Source organism: Bactrocera neohumeralis, chromosome 6, assembly GCF_024586455.1.
Source record: "Bactrocera neohumeralis isolate Rockhampton chromosome 6, APGP_CSIRO_Bneo_wtdbg2-racon-allhic-juicebox.fasta_v2, whole genome shotgun sequence".
In the NCBI taxonomy this organism is placed as follows: Eukaryota; Metazoa; Arthropoda; class Insecta; order Diptera; family Tephritidae; genus Bactrocera; species Bactrocera neohumeralis.
Window position 1 is genome coordinate 80,782,017 of NC_065923.1, and position 23,992 is coordinate 80,806,008.

At 37.0% G+C, this 23,992-nt stretch overlaps 2 protein-coding genes across 2 annotated transcripts; both read right to left on the bottom strand.

The window, feature by feature from the left end:
* Positions 1–413: 413 nt before the first annotated feature.
* On the bottom strand, positions 414–21,235 carry LOC126762854 (uncharacterized). The gene is made up of 15 exons (XM_050479895.1): positions 21,178–21,235; positions 18,144–21,116; positions 10,546–10,808; positions 9,595–10,465; positions 8,893–9,360; positions 6,284–8,424; positions 6,044–6,214; positions 5,802–5,972; positions 5,373–5,708; positions 5,133–5,300; positions 4,890–5,063; positions 4,364–4,801; positions 1,179–3,803; positions 855–1,099; positions 414–788 (listed from the first exon to the last, which is right to left on the bottom strand). The coding sequence occupies exons 1-14, from the start codon at positions 21,185–21,187 to the stop codon at positions 866–868; spliced, it is 11,043 nt and encodes a 3,680-aa protein (XP_050335852.1). The 5' UTR covers positions 21,188–21,235; the 3' UTR covers positions 414–788; positions 855–865.
* A 555-nt stretch (positions 21,236–21,790) lies between these two features.
* Positions 21,791–22,873, bottom strand: LOC126762158 (putative protein TPRXL). The gene is made up of 2 exons (XM_050478701.1): positions 22,864–22,873; positions 21,791–22,795 (listed from the first exon to the last, which is right to left on the bottom strand). The coding sequence occupies exons 1-2, from the start codon at positions 22,871–22,873 to the stop codon at positions 21,864–21,866; spliced, it is 942 nt and encodes a 313-aa protein (XP_050334658.1). The 3' UTR covers positions 21,791–21,863.
* Positions 22,874–23,992: the final 1,119 nt, after the last annotated feature.

Consider the following 23,992-nt stretch of genomic DNA (forward strand, 5'->3'; position numbering starts at 1 on the left):
ACGCATTATTGCATTTCCTGTCCGCTTAACTACGCCTTTGCTGAAATTTATTCAATGTATTAACAATTCATAACTTGCTTTAAGTTCTACCTGTCTGTCTAACACATGCATGTTAGGACACATACATATACATATACATATGTACACTTATGACGGACTAGACAAAAAAGCATAACGTCAATTTTTACGAAATTGATTTTTTTGTGTAATTAGACCACTGTTTGCTTCCGTCATAACAAAATAGGTTTGATTTGAATTAAATAGGTGTTTCCTAAAATACCTCAGCTTTGTGGACGGTTTAGAATTAGTGGATAGGACAGCACAATGTTTCACAATAACTACTTGGGTTTGTACTCGTAGTTATATATTGTATAATATTTCGCACTGAAGTATGCTAGGATTTGAACGACATATTACTTTTACCTATATTTATTTGCTAAAAATGATAGATACAAGGATGTGTACATATGTAATTGCGTTAAAATTTGTCATTGTTAATGGCGTCGTGTTTTGTTTTAAATGAGACACATGCGTGGCCTGAAGGAAAGCTGTTACAATTTAATTTTTGTATTCTTGTAATTATTATTATGTCAGTAAAAATGTTTTTAAATTTTTTATCTTAGCTTGAAAAATGCCTAAAAATGAAGGTTTTACATACATATATAGTTACATACGCAATTTCGTTTATGAAAGTTTGCAAATAATATGACCTCTAGTATCACAAGCAACTTTCGCTATTATATGTATGTTCGTCAGTATTGCCATGACGTTGACTTGCTATCGTATAACTGTGGAAAAATTCAAGTTAGTAGTAAGTGATATTCGTTACAGTATTATATACATATATATAGTACATGTATAGTATCTATGTAGAGCTCCCATGTTCCTTATGCTGGATTTCTTCAAGCGCTCGCTTTGCTACCACTGCTGGCATAGTACAATTTACCACATCCTTCACGCAGCGTGTTATTGACGCGTTGAAATATAGTCCGTCGGCACATTTATGTACAACTGGTTTTCCTTGCACACATTGAAAGTACGAACGGCAGTTGTCCAGCGTATATGGATAAAGTATGGAATCGCCGAGACCAAGGCATGACTTTAGACAAGAATAATATATATTTTATAATATTATTGTGAAGAATATTGATATTTCTGTTTGTGATACTCCTACTTACCACCGCTGTTTTCATCGCGTAAGCTTGGTTTAAAGCTTTGTCACACTGATTATTCTCATTGGGAAGACAAGACGTCTGAATTTTATCGAAATATTCGTTTTTATTGCAACTGCCAGGGATTTTCTGGCCATTTATGCACACAAAATATGCTTGACAGTTGTCTTCGTCTCTTACCAACACTCCGTGTCGAGCATTACATTCACCAACTCGTTGTCCATTTTCCAGCAAACATGTGCCATCGTTCTGTCGACAAAAACCGAGCAAGCTATCATAGCTCTCACCATTGCGACAACGTTGAGAGACAGGACCGTCGACGTCGTTACAACTTACGTACCGTCGACAATCACCTGGTTCTGCAATGGAAGATCCCTTTGGCATTTGTAAGCAGAGTTCAGTATAATTTGAGGGCTTGTGTTTACATTGTGTCTGTGTTAATTTTAATTGATGTGCATCTACACTGACAGCATTAGCTTCTGTTGTATTGCCAATAGCTTGCGTGTACGATTGACATTGCAGTAGCGATGAGTTAAAGTAATAGTTCGTATAACATCTTTCGTGTCGTAACTTTCCATTAATGCAAACATAAAACTCATTACAGTTGAGAAGATCAGGCATCATATCTCCATGCTTTCCTTCACATACGGAAGGCTCTGGTGGAGCAATCAATAAGTTTGATTCTGTTTTGACGACATATGGGCAGGAACCATCATCAGGTACACAAAGCTGTTGATCAGTATCAAAGTATGCACCCGACGGACATTGTTTCCTTAATTCCATTCCAGCTAAACACACGTAATATTTCGTGCAATCTATCATGTCAGGCAAGTGATTGCCATCACTTAAATTTTTACATATGTCTTCCGATTTGATGTTATATGTTATTTCTGATAAGCTACCATTCTCACAGTTATTTACAGGATCAAATACACAATGTCCAACAGTGGAGTTAAAGTGATTACCAGCTGGGCACACCGCAGGTATAGCCAAACCACGTACACAAGCAAAATAAATGTTACAATAACGTTCGTGAGATAAACTTTTTCCATGCTGACATTTGCTGTGCTCTTTAAATTTGGCACGGCACTCCCCTCGATCAATATGACATTCACCCGTAGTATTGTGATAATACTCGCCTTCGGCGCAATAGCGTAGTTCAGTCCCATTCAAAGTAGAACATTCATAATAAGCCTGACAATCGTAGGGATGTGCAACATTGCCGCCGTCTGTGGAATTTGCACATACACCTGCAAGAGGAATTATACAGCTACCGTTATTAGGACGACAATAACCGAGTGTAGCATCAAAAAATGCTGCGGGAATACATTTTTGCTCTTTGACTGGCACCTCTCCAATACAAACGAAAAAATGTAAACAGCTCTCTGGGTGTGCTACAGCACTGCCATTTTCACGTCCAAGACAGATACTATTTATATCATTTTCGAATGTTGGTTGACCTGAATCTAAGTTCATATCAGTCATTAATTTTTGTTCCACAATAAAGGGTTGACATTTATCAAGGGGTGCATGTGGCACACACTTGCCCAAGTCCTTTGAATAGGTATGAGTTTTTAAGCAAAAACCCTCTTTCCAAATGCCATCAAGACAATAATAAAATTGTGTACAATTATCAGACAGCGGGTGAGCTTTAACCACTCCGGGTCCGCAAACTTTTCTCAACCCATTCTCACCACACTCTCCTATGTTCGGCACACACTGCTGTAAAATATTATCAAACATAAAAGAAAATTTGCAATTTTGTTTTTGCCATTCTCCATGTATGCATTTCTCATAGGACGTACAATTAAATGGAAACTCGCGCCGCTCGCCCTCACTGCACGTGGGTTTATATAGTTGCAAGCAAACATTTTCTATATCGGGTAAACATATACTTTCGGTAAGGTTGAAATACTGCTGAGACGGACAAATTTTCAATTTCCAAAAACTTCCTTGGCATACATAATAGCGATCGCAAGCCAAAGCAGATGGTCTAAGGGCACCTTGTAAAGTACATGGTTGTTTAGAATATTGCTCTTCTGAATATACAGAAATTGATGGCCTAGCAGTAAATAAGCAAAGACCATCCAAGTCGGGCATGCAGTAGTTATATATACGGTTATAGTACATACCAAGTGGGCAGTAATGATGCCACCATTTACCGTCCAAACACATAAGGTACATTGCACAATTAGACTCATAATAACGCACTTCCATGTGGCGACAATCGAATTCCTGTACCGGCATATTGTCAATGTTGAGTTCATTTTGAGCCGTACAAACATCGTCGTGTGTACTTGGTATGCAAGTGTTTAAACGCTTTGAGTAAAAATGTTGTTTCGGACAATTCTTCAATCGCCATTTACCATGATTACAGCGGTAGTATTGAGTGCAGTTAGCATCCTTTCCCGGAACTGTATGTAACTCCATTGAAGTACTACAATTTGGAAAAATTGTAACACGACCATGAATGCAGATCATGTCATCGCGAAGTTCAATACACGCACGCTCTTCTTGACTGAAAATGTTTCTATCAGGACAGCTCAGTCGAGTCCAATCACCATCTAAGCATACTTCATATTGCGAACAGTTGAATAGTACGGATCTTTTTTCGTTTTCAATACACCATTTCTAAGGTGAAGAAATATTTGTTAATACAAATTCTGCTTTTTAAGATTTCCCAAAACAAGACTGGCCTCTGAAAAAATTGATTTGCTTCTAGTTTAAAATGCAGCAGCACACAACACATCAAGAAAGCTTCAATTTATTCAATGTCACTACTTCTGTATTTGCATATCCTTTTAATCAGGATCCCACTGCTTTCAAAATTCATGTTTCTATCTATGCATATTCACATCATTTTGTTTCCTTTAGGAAATATATTTGTATATTGTTCAGGAATAAAACTGCCAAAATTTAAAATACCGTTATGTAACAGCACTTTTATTTACCTACTAGAGCGATAACTATACGTACGTATAGTTAAACGATCTAATGAATATGAAGCAAGCGGAATTTCTATACTAGTATTTAATATAGCTTTAGGTATAAGTGCTTTATTAATTATTCAAGTATATTTTCTTAAATTTTAGTATTTAGCAATCATGTTTTTAAAGAGGCGAGCCTTATTGACAACTTTAGAAGTATGGGAATTTTTTTAGGTAATTTTTCAAAATCGTCAGAGTTCTTACATTATTTTCCGGAATCTCTCCCGTGCGCATTATATTTGTATTTTGGTGCATAACCCTTTTGTCCAAAGGCTGACAAGTTAGACTATCTTGGTCGAAGATATTTCCTGCACCACAATCACCCTCCAGAAGCTTTGCATTATAGCAGACATAGAACAGTTGATTGTTAGTACGATGTGGGACGTATTCCCCCTCGCCGTAAGTACCCAGGCAGCTCACGGTGGAGATTCCTTGATTTAGTTCTAATAATTTCGCACTCTTTGTACAGCTTATATTACAAATCTCGCTAATCGGGTCAAATAAAGCATTATCTGGACACAAGAAGAATTCAACTTCGGTCGAAGAAAAGCAGTAACAAAATCCATGTGTATCGTTTTTAGCTGCAATGGCAAAAGGATATTCTGATGTCGTATTAGCACATTGAGCTACATCGCACTCCACCTGGATAATTGAAAACCAAATGCATATATAGTATTCGTGTTCCTGTACTAGAAAAATACAGAATAATTATTTCGAAATAACTACTTACAGTGCTTGAGGATTCACACTGTCTGGAAACAGGATTAAACAGGTTTCCGTCAGAACAAGAAATCAACTCGGGTATTCCACTCTTACACACGCAATATCCGTATTGGTAATGATTTGCTGGATATGGGATACCATTATTGGATGAACTGGAACAAAAGTTCTTGTCGCAAGGATCCTAAACATAAAGGATATTTTATAAACTAATAGTCATCCAACAGGTTATCATTAGACATCAAATTCATACCTCTTTACATAATAAGTAGTATGGATCGAAACGAGTTCCATTAGCACAATCGTGTTTAGTTACTGAGCTTGGATCTGAACTTCCACAGACACAAAAAGCATATGGTTCATTTAAAGCTGGAAACGGACCCGATGGATTCGTCGAACAAATTTCGCCATCACAGCCCACCTATTAGACATTCCAGGAGAGATGGAAAATGAACTATAAAATTTATTGCATAAATTATGTATCAGATCTTACCGCCTGACATATAAACAAAGTCTCATTGAATATCTCAGAATTTGGGCAATTCTGCTTAATTGCTAATCCATCGTTGATACAGTAACAGAAGGAGTGAGGATCACTGGCAGCACCATATATCAATCCAGCATTCCCTGAACAAAGTGAACTACTGCAATCATCCCCAATTTCTGGAAGACATATTCCTTTTTCCGCATTGTATTTCTTATCGTTTCCGCACAACTTATATGTGGTGCCAGAACTAACGCATTCGCAGAAACCATCTGTATCATTATTCAATGCTGGGAAAGTACTATACTCCGGAGCCGTAAGGCAAAATGTAGAAGAACATCTTTCCTATATATACATAAATTAAAAGAATAGTAAAATATTTCTCCATTAATACAAATAATTGAAAGGCTTTTAAATATTATGACACATTTCACTAACATCAAGCACTTGACAAGTTTGGGTGACTGCATTGTATGTTTGATTATTGGGGCAATCAACAATAACTTGTTGCTTACTGACACATAAACAGAAACTATGTGAATTGTTACGATTTTGCGAGCGCGTATTTTCTGGGAAGGAATCACATAACTCCGGATCACAAGGTGCATTCTTAAAATGAAAACAAAAATATTTAGCATTTAACATGTGAGATACCAGAATCATCATATCATTTTTCTTACCGAATAGCATATTCCGAGGTCTGCTCGGAAAGTGTAATTATCTGCACAGTGATGTAGGAACGCTGAATCACCTCGACATAAACAGAATGCGGTGTTATCAGTGTTTGTTAAGGGTGCAAATGCGTTATCTTCTGGGTTGGTGGACTGGCATTCGGTTTGATTACATTGTGACTGAAAGACGAGCAGAAAATGTTTCGAGTACGTAAATAAAAATGCTCAACATTGCTCTTCCCTACTTACGCTAGGCTCTTCCAAGCAAACTCCCACATCTTTATTGAAAACTTGTCCGGATTTACATTCTCTTATCTGAGCTACGCCGCCCATGCATAAATAGAATTTGGTGTCGTTGCCTACAAAAGGGTATGTTGTTCCATCACTTTTACCTACACACAAAGTAGCTTCACAAACAGCATCTGCATGACATTTATTCAAGGTTATATCAAATCCACCTTCGGGACATGTCTCAACATATGGTTTGCAGTCATTACAAAGAAAATACTTAGAACAATCGGGATTGGGTAAGAATGTAATTCCTGTTGTATCTTTACAAGGATTTATGCACGTTGCGTTAAAGTCTGGCATACAAATTTTATCAACTGGGTTAAACCACTTCTCAGGTGGACAGTTATATATCTCTCCTTTACCGTCTTGGCAAAGATAAAATGAAGTACAATTTGTCGAATCAGGTACATAGGTACCGTCAATTTGACCATAGCATAAATTTGGCCAGCAAGTATTATCGACATCAGGCACACATACTCCGAGATGACTGTCAAAATAATTGCCCTCTCCGCACTCCCGTTCTTGAAGCCTACCGTCGGTGCAGATGTAATATTTATCGCAATTTTCCGGATAGTTGGGGAATGGTAACAATTCACCCTCTTTATATCCACCGGGACAAGTGCAATTCGTTTCTGCCGGCCAACATTTATTATCGACATCAGGTACACATACTCCGAGTTGACTGTCAAAATAATTTCCCTCTCCGCACTCCCGTTCTTGAAGCGTACCGTCGGTACAGATGTAATATTTATCGCAATTTTCCGGATAGTTGGGGAATGGTAACAATTCACCCTCTTTATATCCACCGGGACAAGTGCAATTCGTTTCTGCCGGCCAACATTTATTATCGACATCAGGTACACATACTCCGAGTCGACTGTCAAAATAATTTCCCTTTCCGCACTCTCGTTCTTGAAGCCTACCGTCGGTACAGATGTAATATTTATCGCAATTTTCCGGATAGTTGGGGAATGGTAACAATTCACCCTCCTTGTAACCACCCGGGCAGCTGCAATCTTCTACCCCAATACTGGAAACGATATCAGTTATTTGTTCACTCTTTTTGGTACTAAGGTATTCATTGGCATTCTCGTTATTGCCAATACAAACTTGCTGAGTATCAATGTTACATGTTAAAGTATTTGAGTTAAAATAATTTCCAAAGCCGCAATCTTCGGATATCATTTCACCATCAACACAAATTTGATACTTCCGACAGTTTGAAGAATCTCCTATTATCACACCCTCGGTGTATAAACCCAAACACAATGGAGCATCGAATGTGTCAATCGAAGATCTGTCCACACTTCGCCTATTTCTTCGTCCAACTACGTTATAGTTTCGAGCATCACAATTTATCCGTGAACAAACATTTTCGATATCAGGTTGACAAACACCAAAGGTACTATTGAAGCGATTTCCTTCACCGCATTCCTTCTCCACCAGTTTTCCGTTTGAGCATTCATAATATTTATCACAATTTTCGGGGTAGTTTGGGAACGGTATCAATTCACCTTCCTTATAACCACCAGGACAATCGCAAGTTGCTTCCGTAGCAGATGTGGTAACTTCGGAACATTCAGTAGTCACGACTGGCCAACAGATATGGTCAACATCGGGTTCACAAACACCTAAGGTACTATTGAAGCTATTTCCTTCACCGCATTCCTTCTTCTCAAGTTTACCATTCGAACATTCATAATATTTATCACAATTCTCGGGGTAGTTTGGGAACGGTATCAATTCACCTTCCTTATAACCACCAGGACAATCGCAAGTTGCTTCCGTAGCAGATGTGCTAACTTCGGAACATTCGGTAGTCACGACTGGCCAACAGATATGGTCAACATCGGGTTCACAAACACCTAAGGTACTATTGAAGCTATTTCCTTCACCGCATTCCTTCTTCTCAAGTTTACCATTCGAACATTCATAATATTTATCACAATTCTCGGGGTAGTTTGGGAACGGTATCAATTCACCTTCCTTATAACCACCAGGACAATCGCAAGTTGCTACCGTAGCAGGTGTCGTAACTTCGGAACATTCAGTAGTGACGACTGGCCAACAGATATGGTCAACATCGGGTTCACAAACACCTAAGGTACTATTGAAGCGATTTCCTTCACCGCATTCCTTCTCCTCAAGTTTACCATTCGAACATTCATAATATTTGTCACAATTTTCGGGGTAATTTGGGAACGGTATCAATTCACCTTCCTTATAACCACCAGGACAATCGCAAGTTGCTTCCGTGGCAGATGTGGTAACTTCGAAACATTCAGTAGTCACGACTGGCCAACAGATATGGTCAACATCGGGTTCACAAACACCTAAGGTACTATTGAAACGATTTCCTTCACCGCATTCCTTCTCCTCAAGTTTACCATTCGAACATTCATAATATTTATCACAATTCTCGGGGTAGTTTGGGAACGGTATCAATTCACCTTCCTTATAATCACCAGGACAATCGCAAGTTGCTTCCGTAGCAGATGTGGTAACTTCGGAACATTCAGTAGTCCCGACTGGCCAACAGATATGGTCAACATCGGGTTCACAAACACCTAAGGTGCTATTGAAGCCATTTCCTTCACCGCATTCCTTCTCCACCAGTTTTCCGTTTGAGCATTCATAATATTTATCACAATTTTCGGGGTAGTTTGGGAACGGTATCAATTCACCTTCCTTATAACCACCAGGACAATCGCAAGTTGCTTCCGTAGCAGATGTGGTAACTTCGGAACATTCAGTAGTCACGACTGGCCAACAGATATGGTCAACATCGGGTTCACAAACACCTAAGGTACTATTGAAGCTATTTCCTTCACCGCATTCCTTCTCCTCAAGTTTACCATTCGAACATTCATAATATTTATCACAATTCTCGGGGTAGTTTGGGAACGGTATCAATTCACCTTCCTTATAATCACCAGGACAATCGCAAGTTGCTTCCGTAGCAGATGTGGTAACTTCGGAACATTCAGTAGTGACGACTGGCCAACAGATATGGTCAACATCGGGTTCACAAACACCTAAGGTACTATTGAAGCTATTTCTTTCACCGCATTCCTTCTCCTCAAGTTTACCATTCGAACATTCATAATATTTATCACAATTCTCGGGGTAGTTTGGGAACGGTATCAATTCACCTTCCTTATAACCACCAGGGCAATCGCAAGTTGCTTCCGTAGCAGATGTGGTAACTTCGGAACATTCAGTAGTCACGACTGGCCAACAGATATGGTCAACATCGGGTTCACAAACACCTAAGGTACTATTGAAGCTATTTCCTTCACCGCATTCCTTCTCCTCAAGTTTACCATTCGAACATTCATAATATTTATCACAATTCTCGGGGTAGTTTGGGAACGGTATCAATTCACCTTCCTTATAACCACCAGGACAATCGCAAGTTGCTTCCGTAGCAGGTGTCGTAACTTCAGTACATTCTGTTGATGGCGCGGATTCAGTACTTTCACTAAGGCATTCCGTCGTTGATTCTGTTGTCTCAGTAGCAGATGTTGTAACTTCAGTACATTCTGTTGATGGCGTGGATTCAGTGCTTTCGCTAATGCATTCAGTCGTTGATTCTGTTGTCTCAGTAGTGGGACACTCGGTTGTAACTGGTGAACACTCGCCTGGTAAGCAACTGTTTTCAGTCGAATTGAAATAGCTGCCATCTGGACAATATTGCTGGATTGGTTTTGCGGAAACACAGATGTAATAACTGTAGCAATCTTTTACATCTTGCACAAACTCTCCATCTTTTTTGCCTACACATAAGTTCTCCCAACAAAACTGTCCATCTGGATCAGGCAAACAAATCCTTTTGGAACTATTAAAATAGCTGCCACTACCGCATTCTTGTTCGATTGTTTCGCCAGCAGCACATACATAAAATGAAGAACAAGAAGATTCATTGGGCAAATAGGTGCCATTATTTTCACCAATACACTTATTTTGCCAACATTCAGAGTCAGTGTCTGGTATGCATGTTCTAGTCGTAGAATTGAAGCGACTTCCAGCATCGCAAACTTGAGGATAAGCTTGATTTTGATTGCAAATATAGAAATTACGACAGTATCCAGGTTGATCAAGATAAACACCAGAGGTTTCATTAGCACATACGTTGATAATCTAAAAATGTATTTAAAAGTGCAGGTTAAGGACGGTGTGATTTTAGTTTAATTTAAAAGAGGAAATTTTGAAAAACTTACCGCATCTAAAGGCATGGCTAGTGTCAATTTGCAAAGACCCTCGATGTAATTTGAGCATTTTCCTGTCTTCGAATTATATACCTTGCCTTCGGCGCAAACCACTTCTCTCTTTACACTCCTATTCGTACAACGATAGTAGCGAGTGCAATCAGTAGGATCCGGCCAGTGAAGTACCAACTTACGAGTCTTACGGTACTTACACTCTGCATCAGCTGCATAACAAAGTGCAGCTGTGGTCAATAAAACCACAGCGGTAAGAGTAACTACGAAATTAAAATTTGTTTATTTGTTATTAGTATTGTATTAATACATGTGAATATTCATATTAACAATTTATAGTAAACTTAAGGAACTGTAGTTTGACTTACCGTTCATTCTATGTGTAGTTGGTGAAATTTTTTAGTTGCAATTTTTAAATGTCCTCTGACTAGTTTTTAAAAGTACTTATAACAATAGATCCGAGTCACTTGCTTAAATAAGACTCTGTCGTCGTTTTATTAAATTTTAGACCATTTTATACCTAAATTTCGTTTATGAATTGACACTTCAATACAATTTATTTACAACTTGTTACTACAGTAATTTTACTTGTTTAAATTTTATCTAATTCTAGATCATGTTCCTACAAATGTTTCTTAATTGATTTTTAAGTTTTTTAGCATTTTTCAGAGAAATGAAGAGAGCATCAGGAAGAATACCAACGTAATAGGCCACACCTTTATAAGTTATTGATGTTTTTACTTCACTGCCATTGATTGCATCGATAGCGTTATCATGATGTGATTATGAATGAATTATTCTCATGCACGTTTGCTATTGACATTGACACCTTCAACTACTTATTTGTAACTATTGACTGCAAGACAAAAATAGAGATGTGTGATAATCGAAGGTGATCCTGCAAAACATGTTGCAAATTCTGGATGAGTTCGCGATTAGCCGCAAAGGTAAAGCGACGAATTTCACCTCTGATCTTTCTATAAGGAAAGTATTGAACTAGATTATGTTATGACTTTATGAAGGATGATTGAAGAGGGTTTTAGACCGATAAAAGTGGTCTAAGAAGGGAGGACGTAAAAATACATGTACATATATAATTTTATTTTTAATTTAGTATGAGATAATAATATTTCAATAACAATTGATGAGTAAAAAAATCAAATCAGATCGAACATATTAAAACTAATAATATCCTTTTACAAACACATTTCTTAAAGATATTTGGCAAAAACACTACAAGTATGCCTAATTATGTATAGTATATCCAAAATGGGCTAAATAGTTGCTTCTATCTTTGCTTTACATACTTCAAATACGTTATAATGTTTAAAATTGACTCTACTAAATTAATACAATAATATTATTTCGGAATTTGACACCACGATGCACCAAGTTGTAGTTACGCGTACACAATGCATTAGATACGTCGATTAAAAACATGATTTTCCATAAAATCTGAAAGTTCTCTGATATTTGGGAAGCAAAATGTTAAAAGTCAGGTTTGGGAAGAGACATTTTTTTTAGATTCGAGATAAAATTAATGAACGAAACAACTGGCTTTCGGTTGAATTTTATATCGAAAGATATTATTATGCATAATTTTAGGCGATGTGTATGGAAAATAGCTTTTGGATCCCGAGAGCAATTTTTCACAAAGGTATCATAACAGTGTTCATTTAATACTGGCAAATAATAATATTGAATCGTTTTTTTTGTCAAATAAGCTTTATATCTTTGAGCGTTTGTTTTGGATATAATGTTTTGACTCCCACCGATGTGAACCGGTATCAGCCAACATATTTGACGTCGGTATCGATTTTTATGACTGATTCACACAGAACTCTTATTTCGCTTTGCGTCAGTCATTTGACAGAAAAGCTCGATGCGCTTATGTGAGTACGTTCACATCGAAGCGAAACTAAGCAAGGGGAAGTTAAATGTAGGAAAGCTCTCATCTTTTTACGCTTCTCCCAGCAACAGTCGTCATTTTTATTAGAGGGTTCAGATTTTGAAAGCAAAGTGTTCATTCTGACATAGCCTTTGTTTTCTTCGCTTCGTGGTTAAAATATGAATTGTCACGCAAAGCGAGGAAAGTAGTATTTTTCGCAAGCCGTTTTATATTTGTTTAATATTTTAATTTTTTAAAGCTTAAATAATTAATTAATTGTATTAAATCTTTTTATCAAAGAACTCAATATTTGCTTCTGACTACGCACACATAATCCTCTGTCTTAATTCTTTTAATTTTGATGTTGCATATACATATAGAAAGCACCGATGATGTTGTAGCAAAATCTTCAATGCTAAAAAATATGCGAGTCAATGTCAATATTAAATAACGTTCTAACTCGTTTGCTTCAGATTTAAAGCTCTGAAATTCCTATTTCAAATATCGAATTCGTTTGTAACAGCTATGACAAATAGACGATTCCTGATCTTTGAAGCATTTTCTTAGAATACAATACATAGATATATACGAGTGGAAGGCAACAACATTATTTATATACTTCAAGGTTATCCTCATCGTTTATCAGTTACAAATATTTCACAAAGCATTCCCTACATTGGTTAAACAAAACTGAAGTAAGTGTTTACATAGCATAAGAAATATTATCGAACCCATCCATTTAAAATGCCAATCACATTTATATAAATGCAGAAGATTATAAGATAATCATTAGTAGTACTTGCGACGACACCAAAGAACATTAAGGCAATTGGCAAATTTGTTAAAATACGGTCAAGAAAATATTATTTTGTACAGTGTTTCAGTTAAACATGCAGCTGCTGGCGTTTTTTGTGTTATGGATCGGATTAACTGTTGCTCTTAATGAAATGGTAAGTATGAATGTAAATTAATTCCTAATTATATTTGTACATATGTATGTATGTAATCGAAAGAAGAAAAATAAACTTAGTTGATGTCAGGTGGTTGGTTAAACTCCCGATTTTATAATATATGGTTAAAAAGATTTAGTTCAAAATTTAAATAATAACTTTGTATCGGATTTCAGGTTGAACAACCGATAAAACATCCCGATTGCCCATTGATTGACGATCCAATGCATCCTGTACAATTGCCCCACCCCACCAACTGCAGAAAGTATTATACTTGCAAAAATAGGTATGCTTACGCAATGTTATGCGAAAATGGGCTTCAATGGAATATTTTGACATATCGCTGTGATTTTCCTTCAGTTACAAAATGTTCCACTAGCATTCCTGATTCGATATATCCAACGAATCCAACCGACATTAGTGCATATCCCACATTGGAAAAATTCTTTTTTACATCAGACTCGGCAGACTGCAACAAGTTCTATAAATGCATTCCAATGCGTTGTCCTTCTTACATGTACTGGAATTCTTTGCTAGAGCGATGCGATTTACTACAAAATGGGGACTGCAAAAATTCGCCACAGATATGGACACTTCCTCCATATATTGATAATTCCATAGCAACTGCTGCAACTCCTCCAACAGCAGCACAAAGGGATCGAGAGCCACCTTCATATAATCCGGAATACGACACTGATACCACCAATTTCTTACCTTTATGCAATACCCCCGGAGTTGATTACGTGAGACATCCTTTTGACTGTCATAAATTTATACAATGCGATGCCTTTGCAACGGTACAAACCTGTGGGAACGGTCTTTTCTGGAACTCGGAAGTAATGGCCTGTGATCGTTACTGCAAATAAGATTATTCCTAAATATGTTTGAGCCCCTGCATTCATTTTTTTCTTGTCTATAAATGCATATTAATAAATATTCTTCTTCATCTTTATCTATGTAGATGTAACATAAGCTGAGTCCTTGATATTTTGGGTAATGCATGTGTATCGATATAATTAAAACCGTTCAGTGTGCGTGTAAAGTGTGATATGGGTATCCGACCTTAATTGGGGTCATAAATAAAACGTAAGTAGAACGAAGCAATATCCGGATTCATGATCCTCACATGTTGCCCCTGATCTCCTACTCTATTTTTTGACCACTCTGGAGCACTCACAGATAGTATAAAGTGAATCATCAGGTTACAAAATTTGTGGTTAAATTAGCATTGTGTTGCCCAAGAATTAGATGAAAGAACGAAATCGATAAATCAAAAAATGTGATTAAATGCTTAAGAAGACTTGATTTAAAGGCTTACAAGTGCTTTTAAAAATAGTAGAAAATAGCCTTACACTGCGAAAAGGTTCTCTTGTGTATAATAAAGTCCTTATACAGAATGTATGTAGACAAGTTCGGACATCATCTATGTCTGCATTCCATATAACGCCGATTGGAATACAATAAAATGATCTAGCAATACGTGGAACAACTAAACCATGAAATATTAGTACGAAGTTCTGAGTATATTGATATTTTGCGTTTTTGTCCACTATTAAAAGCACGTACACAACATCCCAATATCAGCAATATATGGAAAAGTAATCATTTGCAAATATGTAGTTTTGATTGTAAATTTATCGCTACTATCAGATTATTTGTGAACAATACTTGATTGTTTTAAATTACTCAGCACATACACGCATACTCTTAAATACATGCATTCTCTTACATACAGTTATTTGAAAAAAAAATGTTCCTATGATGTTTTTTGGCCGAGCTATTTTTACCTTAAATATACATTTTGATTTTATCCATCAAAAGAAGGACCTAGATGTGTATATGGCAACGAATCAGCTACTTCACTTCAAACGAATATTCACGGAACTGTAGTCAGAACTTTGACTTGACTTTTTTTTATTATTCTAGACACCACAAGTGGGATACGAACTATCAAACGACCAGATGTTAAACACGCCCTCAACCTCATACGATTTATGGTTACGACGTAGCTTATGAATATGTATTAATGCTATGTAACTTCCCCTATGGGGAGTATTATAATTTGTTGCTATATTCCCAACATATTCTTTGCTAAATTTTATAAGTAAAAAAATACATATGTATGTACTTATGTACGTATTTACTGATACATATGACTTATAAGGAAACATATACATACATATACGCCAACATATTCTTTTATATTTGAATGAATATGTAAGACGTTATATCGCAAATTTATATCAAGATTTCAGTAAGAAACGATGTAGCAGTGTATCATTTAATGTTTTGATATGAGTATAGCATATGCAAATATTTCCAATTTTAGCATTATGATAAGAAACTAAGAATGTTTATAAAGATTGGAAAGTATTTTACACAGCTCAATTGATGATTCGTATTTGAATATTAAAAGTCGCGATATTTGAAAATTTGACTCTTCAAGAATATCGATAAACAACACTTATTTGGGAGAAAACATGTGGTATTTATTAGGTGTTTTGTTAAGTTTTGCATTTTTGCAAAGCTCCGTTTTGTCTCGGAAACTTGATGTAAGTTAAGAGTTGCTGCCTGCATGTGTGCAAATATATATGTATGTATAAATATTTTTTGCAGCAACGAACTGATGCGGGCTTCCCGGAAATCTGCAGCAATCGCAACGGTGTCACTATACCCATGCCGGGTTCCTGTACAGGTTTCTTTATTTGCGTCGATGGGAATGCTATAGCCAGCTCGTGTGGCAGTTTTTATCATTTTAATACACAAACCGGACTATGTGATCATCCGTTGAAAGCTAATTGTCAACTTGATCTGTCACAAATCAAAAATATAACATCCACAAGGAATGAAAAGAAACAAGGTACTCGTTCATCTTTACCTAAACCGAAAACGCCTGACGAAGTTGTTGCGGATCTGAGTATTGGTCCGATTTGCATAAAATTCCCGACCGGTACGCTCTTACCAAAACCAGATTCTTGCTCACAATACTACGTGTGTATATTGGAAAGGCCCTATCGCCGTACCTGCCCCCCAATGCTTCATTTTAACGCATCAAGAGGATTATGTCAAGACCCAACAATGGCCAAATGCAGTACACAATCGAAAAAATTAACTAAGAAGGAAATCGAACTAATTAATACGGTAGCAACTAGTTCAAAGGAATACGACATAGCTAATTTAGATGAACTAGGCAATACCGATAGTACGAAAAAGGACACCATATGCGTAATGAGCCCAAACGGTACTTTGTTCCCTTTCCAAGATGACTGTAACCGCTTCATTTTCTGTATGAATCACCAAGCTTTGGCGTTGATATGTCCGGAGGGACATCATTTCAGTGTAAGAAATGGACGTTGCGAATGGCCCTCCATTGCGAAATGCCAATCCCACGATTGGTGAAGAATGGATTTATCTGGGCCGGAGCGGTTAAACTGCTATTTGCCATTATCATTATATTGGCGAAATAGTAATGTATTATGAAAATTAACCTCATATAGAAAATTTAAATCAATTAAATTAGCAGCTAGAATGACGTGACCGAGGAGCATTTTCCCAGATTTCTACCTTTTTTCGAAAACAACAGAGAACATCATACTACGTATTACGTAGCATTACTTAAAATATTTTATACTTGAACATTACGTAATATATTCGAAAAGTTGCAGTAATAATAGGTATTATTTGGTACAGTAAATAAAGTACCAGACCACTGTTTGATTGTTTTCGTTAATATTTTTTGTTGTTATTTTTACGCTGATTCCAGATTTCTACCTTTTTTCGAAAACAACAGAGAACATCATACTACGTATTACGTAGCATTACTTAAAATATTTTATACTTGAACATTACGTAATATATTCGAAAAGTTGCAGTAATAATAGGTATTATTTGGTACAGTAAATAAAGTACCAGACCACTGTTTGATTGTTTTCGTTAATATTTTTTGTTGTTATTTTTACGCTGATTCAATTGAGTGTTAGCTAACTTCTCTTTAAAGTCTCATAATTCTCCTTGCATAACCCACATATTACCGATTTGTCCTAAGTTGCATAACCCACATATTACCGATTTGTCCACATATTACCTTGTAAGTATCCGGTTTAAACTCTTATTATAGCACACAGTTGTATCAAGGTTTTGATTGAAAACATAGTTAACTAACGGATATCCTTAGCAAGCAAGGCTTTATTAACGATGTTCCATATTTCTAATTCCTTATGCCTCAGACCAGCGTGTGCCAATTGAAAGGTTGTCTTTTAAATATCCCATTCTGCAACAATGAAGGACCCATATTTGTTACAAAATATACAGTTTCCTTAACTTTCAAAATGATGGATATATTCAAGTATATACATATGTACATACATACTTATAATTTTGGCTAGAAAAAACCGATTTCCTTGTTAAGTGGTAATATAACCTTTTATCGTTCTCTATTCTGCTAGAATAGAGCTGAAGATAAGCAATCGGCTTTGAAAAGCTCAAAAATTTTAAAAACCTTTTAAAAAATTTCCATCATAATCCATATTAACGCTCTCTTAATGGGTAAAAAGTCATATATGTATGTACATTTTTATTTTGACTAATAATGCGGAATCTAAAAATGTTGGAATAGTTTGAGAGGAAAAATTGAATTTGATTTTGCTATGTTTATATACAGTGTCAAATGGCATTGCCATTCAGACGTAATATAACGTAAGACAATAATATTCAGTTAACATCCTTCGGTATGCTAGCAAAAGTATTTAAAATATGTTAGCATCCAAAACTCGTTGGCCAATCACAGACCCCCAAATTATAGTTGAACATTAATAGTGATGGGCAACTACGCTGCACTTCACACTCACACTGGCATACAATATAGTCACTGCTGCAAGCATCAGTTTCGATAGCAAAAGAGGTGCCGTCCTGCTGGCCAACGCACCGACCACCAGTTGCACAATGAGTTCCAGATGGTCCCGCCGACGGACCACTTGGTGGATTTTGAGGCCAGGGACAATTTACATTTCCTGGATAATCGCATTCGCCAGTTACGGAATTAAACAGCAAATTATTGGAGCAAGTAAAAATATTTTCCTTGCCACCAACACAAACCACGAATTTTTGACAATTTCCCTCCAAAATACTAGTGGAACCATCTTTTACATTACAACACAATGGATCACAATCAGGAGTGTCTTGTGTGGGTCCAGGTATTGTGAAGGTACCGTCAGTTGTGGCTATCGTTGTCTGAGTTTGTGTTGTTGTATCCCAATCTATTGGTGTAGGTGTTAACGTTTCAGTTGGAGATGGTGATGAATTAGGATTTGAAGTTGGTTCCGGAGTCGATGGAGTTGGACTTGTTGTATCCCAATCTATTGGTGTTGGTGTTAACGTTTCAGTTGGAGATGGAGATGAATTAGGATTTGAAGTTGGTTCCGAAGTCGATTTAGTTGGACTTGTTGTATCCCAAGCTATTGGTGTTGGTGTTAACGTTTCAGTTGGAGATGGTGATGAATTAGGATTTGAAGTTGGTTCCGGAGTCGATGGAGTTGGACTTGTTGTATCCCAAGCTATTGGTGTTGGTGTTAACGTTTCGGTTGGAGATGGTGATGAATTAGAATTTGACGTTGGTTCCGGAGTCGATGGAGTTGGACTTGTTGTATCCCAAGCTATTGGTGTTGGTGTTAACGTTTCAGTTGGAGATGGTGATGAATTAGGATTTGAAGTTGGTTCCGGAGTCGATGGAGTTGGACTTGTTGTATCCCAAGCTATTGGTGTTGGTGTTAACGTTTCGGTTGGAGATGGTGATGAATTAGGATTTGAAGTTGGTTCCGGAGTCGATGGAGTTGGACTTGTTGTATCCCAATCTATTGGTGTTGGTGTTAACATTTCAGTTGGAGATGGAGATGAATTAGGATTTGAAGTTGGTTCCGAAGTCGATTTAGTTGGACTTGTTGTATCCCAAGCTATTGGTGTTGGTGTTAACGTTTCAGTTGGAGATGGTGATGAATTAGGATTTGAAGTTGGTTCCGGAGTCGATTTAGTTGGACTTGTTGTATCCCAAGCTATTGGTGTTGGTGTTAACGTTTCAGTTGGAGATGGTGATGAATTAGGATTTGAAGTTGGTTCCGGAGTCGATGGAGTTGGACTTGTTGTATCCCAAGCTATTGGTGTTGGTGTTAACGTTTCGGTTGGAGATGGTGATGAATTAGAATTTGACGTTGGTTCCGGAGTCGATGGAGTTGGAGTTGTTGTATCGCAAGCTATTGGTGTTGGTGTTAATGTTTCGGTTGGAGATGGTGATGAATTAGGATTTGAAGTTGGTTCCGGACTCGATGGAGTTGGACTTGTTGTATCCCAAGCTATTGGTGTTGGTGTTAACGTTTCAGTTGGAGATGGTGATGAATTAGAATTTGACGTTGGTTCCAAAGTCGATGAAGTTTGCGATGGTGATTGAGTTGGACTTGTTGTATCGCAAGCTTTTGAAGTTGGTGTTATAGTTTGAGCAGGGGTCGGTGATGGGTTTGGATTAGACGTTGGTTCCGGAGTCGATGGTGATTGAGTTGGACTTGATGTATCGCAAGTTATTGGCGTTGGTGATGGGTTTGGATTTGACGTTGGTTCCAGAGTCGATGGAGTTTGCGATGATGATTGAGTTGGAGTTGTTGTATCGCAAGCTATTGGTGTTGGTGTTATCGTTTGAGCAGGGGTCGGTGATGGGTTTGGAGTAGACGTTCGTCCCGAAGTCGATGGAGTTTGCGATGGTGATTGAGTTGGACTTGATGTATCGCAAGTTATTGGCGTTGGTGATGGGTTTGGATTTGGCGTTGGTTCCAGAGTCGATGGAGCTTGCGATGATGATTGAGTTGGAGTTGTTGTATCGCCAGCTATTGGTGTTGGTGTTATCGTTTGAGCAGGGGTCGGTGATGGGTTTGGATTAGACGTTGGTTCCGGAGTCGATGGAGTTTGCGATGGTGATTGAGTTGGACTTGATGTATCGCAAGCTATTGGCGTTGGTGATGGGTTTGGATTTGATGTTGGTTCCAGAGTCGATGGAGTTTGCGGTGGTGATTGAGTTGGAGTTGTTGTATCGCAAGCTATTGGTGTTGGTGTTATCGTTTGAGTAGGGGTCGGTGATGAATTAGGATTTGACGTTGGTTCCGGAGTCGATGGAGTTTGCGATGATGATTGAGTTGGATTTGATGTATCGCAAGTTGTTGATGTTGTTGTTAGCGTTTGAGTAGAAGTCGGTGACGGGTTTGGATTTGACGTTGGTTCCGGAGTAATTTGATTTGAACGAGTTTGCGAGGATGATTGGATTGGAGTATTGCAAGGCGTTGACGTAAAAGTAGATGAAGATGATGATGGCAACAGTGGTGTTGGACTTGATGTTGGTTTCGGACTGGGTGGTGGCGTTGAAGTTGGACTTACAGTAGGAGCTGTTGGAGTGATATCTGAATTACATTCTGGACAACACACACTGCAGTCACATTCGCAAGTGGTTTTTAAAAAGGAAGACCTTTCTTTCGAGCAACCAGCGCGAGAAGGATAGTCACATACTTCATCTTGAGCATTAAATGCTAATCCACTAGGACAATTCTGAAGTCGTCCGAATGATGTATTAACACATTGCACAAATTTAGAACAATCGGTTTGGTGAGCTAACCTTTTTCCTATCACCTCTTTGATACATCGCGTTTCTTTCACATTACCTCCTTCTGCAGCTAGCACAAAAATTGCTAGCGTTATCACTGCAATAACAATCCGGTCACTTTTACGGAAAACTCATAAGTAGAGCAATATTAAACAAACCTCTTAACATCCTTATATATTAAATTTAGTTCAGCAAAATATACTTCGTTGACAGAAGACAAACTTTTATTGCTTCATATAGGGCCAAATTCCATTTATATATAGGTCGGAAAATATTGTTTAAATCTAATTAAATTAGAGTTGTTTGTAGTTGCACCCAATGAGGATGCATGTATTGCGTACATTCTGGTATGTACTACATACGTATATACAATGGCAAACATTACTTTATCGAACCTTATCGAGATTGCAACGAGCAGCATCAAAGATTGATATCATAATGTCAATTGTTTTTGCAACTCAATGATAATATCTGCATTGACACAATGCTTTTTAATAATTTAGCATCTTCTTGGCGAAAATTGTCTTAATTATTCTTTTAACGTTGGTTAAATTTTTTATGTAATTCCTCCTATTTGGCACAGTTTTCTGAAAAACTTATCCTAAGTTGTCTCAAACTCGTCTGATGGCAACATATTTTAAATACATTGGCTCATTTTGCTAATTCTCGTTACTTTCGCGATTTTTTTAAAGAAAAATTATTAGTCATTTTTAAATAAATTCTGTTTAATAAAATGTTGGGCAATATCAGATTTATATCCTTAATCTCTTAATATAATCATCGTTCTGTAATGCTGCAATATATTGTTTAACATGTAATAAAAAAGAGTTGCAGCAGAGGAAAATTAGGTAGAATTTGGCCAATCGCAAACATTTATCACAGGATTAAAAACTAAGCCAGCAGGGCAAGGCATTGCTATTCCACATTCGCACTGACACACTATGTAACCATTTGATCCAGAATCAGGAAACATGGCGCCATCAAGCTGATTTTCACATACTCCTTTATTGTTGCATGTAGTACCAGATGGCCCAGTCGCTGGGCCACTTAATGTGGTAGATGTGGATTCAGTGGTTATATCAGAATTAGTTGACGATGGAGTTGAAGACGACGAACTTGATGGCGTTGATGTTGTACCTTCAGTGGTTATATCAGAAGTTGTGGACGATGGGGTTAAAGGCGACGAACTTGATGGCGTTGATGTTGTACACTCAGTGGTTATATCAGAGGTTGCTGACGATGGGATTGAAGACGACGAACTTAATGGCGTTGATGTTGTACCCTCAGTGGTTATATCAGAAGTTGTGGCCGATGGGGTTGAAGACGACGAACTTGATGGCGGTGATGTTGTACCCTCAGTGGTTATATCAGAGGTTGTTGACGATGGTGTTGAAGATGACGAACTTAATGATGATGTTGATATTGTACCTTTTGTGGTTATATCTGTTGGTGAGCTAGAAGTTCCCGGCGCATCTGTGCTATCTAGAGGCCAATCGCAAACATTTATCACAGGATTAAAAACTAAGCCAGAAGGGCAAGGCATTGCCATTCCACATTCGCACTGACACACTATGTAACCATTTGATCCAGAATCAGGAAACATGGCGCCATCAAGCTGATTTTCACATACTCCTTTGTCATTGCATGTAGAACCTGACGGTCCAGTAGCTGGACCACTTAATTCTTGAATTAATGATATCGCATGAGGTTGGCGAAGAGCATCTATTACATTGTTTCCATTGACATATAAGGCACACAATAAAACTCCAAATATTACTATAAATATAAATTTAATTTTATAGTCAAATCCTGAGGTGTCGATAAAAATAAACCGTTGTTCATACCGTTTCGCATTTCTATTGTCCTTAATTGTGTTCCGAAGATGTTAAGCAACCCAGAAATCTTTGTAGACTGATTACTTTGTCAATAAGTTACTACGTAATAAATATTAATCTATGTAATTGCTCAGAGTATAGAAACAATTAAAGAAGTTTCAGGTGCATATCAAGCTTTTAAAAATCACCACCCTTTCAATAAATATAAGTATACAGTTTTTAACCACATTTCCTGTTGAATGAGACATACTCTTATATATATGAAAAAATGTAATGCCCTTTTGGTAAGTGCAGATGGATATCTTTTCAAGAGAATTATGGACTGCATACCTTCTTAAATTTACTTTAATTTTCAGTTGAAAATATTTTCAAGTATAATTGTACAAATGTATGCCTAACCTTAACTTTGAAAATAATGTAAACGACTTAAAATCTTTTTTAGAATTTATTTTAATAAGACCGTAATCAAGAACACTAAGCGAACGGCTGTGATTTGAAATAACCTGGCGAATATCGGAAAAATTAAATAAATCTGCGAATTATTTACTGTAACTATGGAAAAATTATTTTAGTCGATTATATTATTTTCACAGTAAGGGTTTGATATTCATATATAAATGGGTGTGTGTACATACAGTGTACAATAAGTGCAATAATTAAGACTATCTTATCATTAATGGCGAAATCAATTTGGAAAGATTTAGGTTAATGCTGAAAATATTAACATATAGTAAACTTATGTTGAAAATTATTTATCATTAAATTTTGAAATAATTTCCCTACATATACATGTAGTTATATAATAATTTAGTGCAAAGAGAATTGAACAAGATTCAGACTTGGTTCGATTGCTGGAAAATGAAAGCAAACGTGAGTAAATCTGTACACGTTTCATTTACATTAAGGCGAAGCGACTGCCCTCCTTTGCTTTTAAATGGTAATACTATTCCTAAAAGTGATAGCGTTAAATACCTCGGCATGCACTTGGACAAACGATTAACTTGGAAACAGCACATACAAGCCAAAAATGAACAATTAAAAATAAAAACCAAACAACTTTATTGGCTACTTGGGCATACATCGCAGTTATATCTTAAAAATAAATTACTATTATATAAATCTAAACTAAAACCTATAT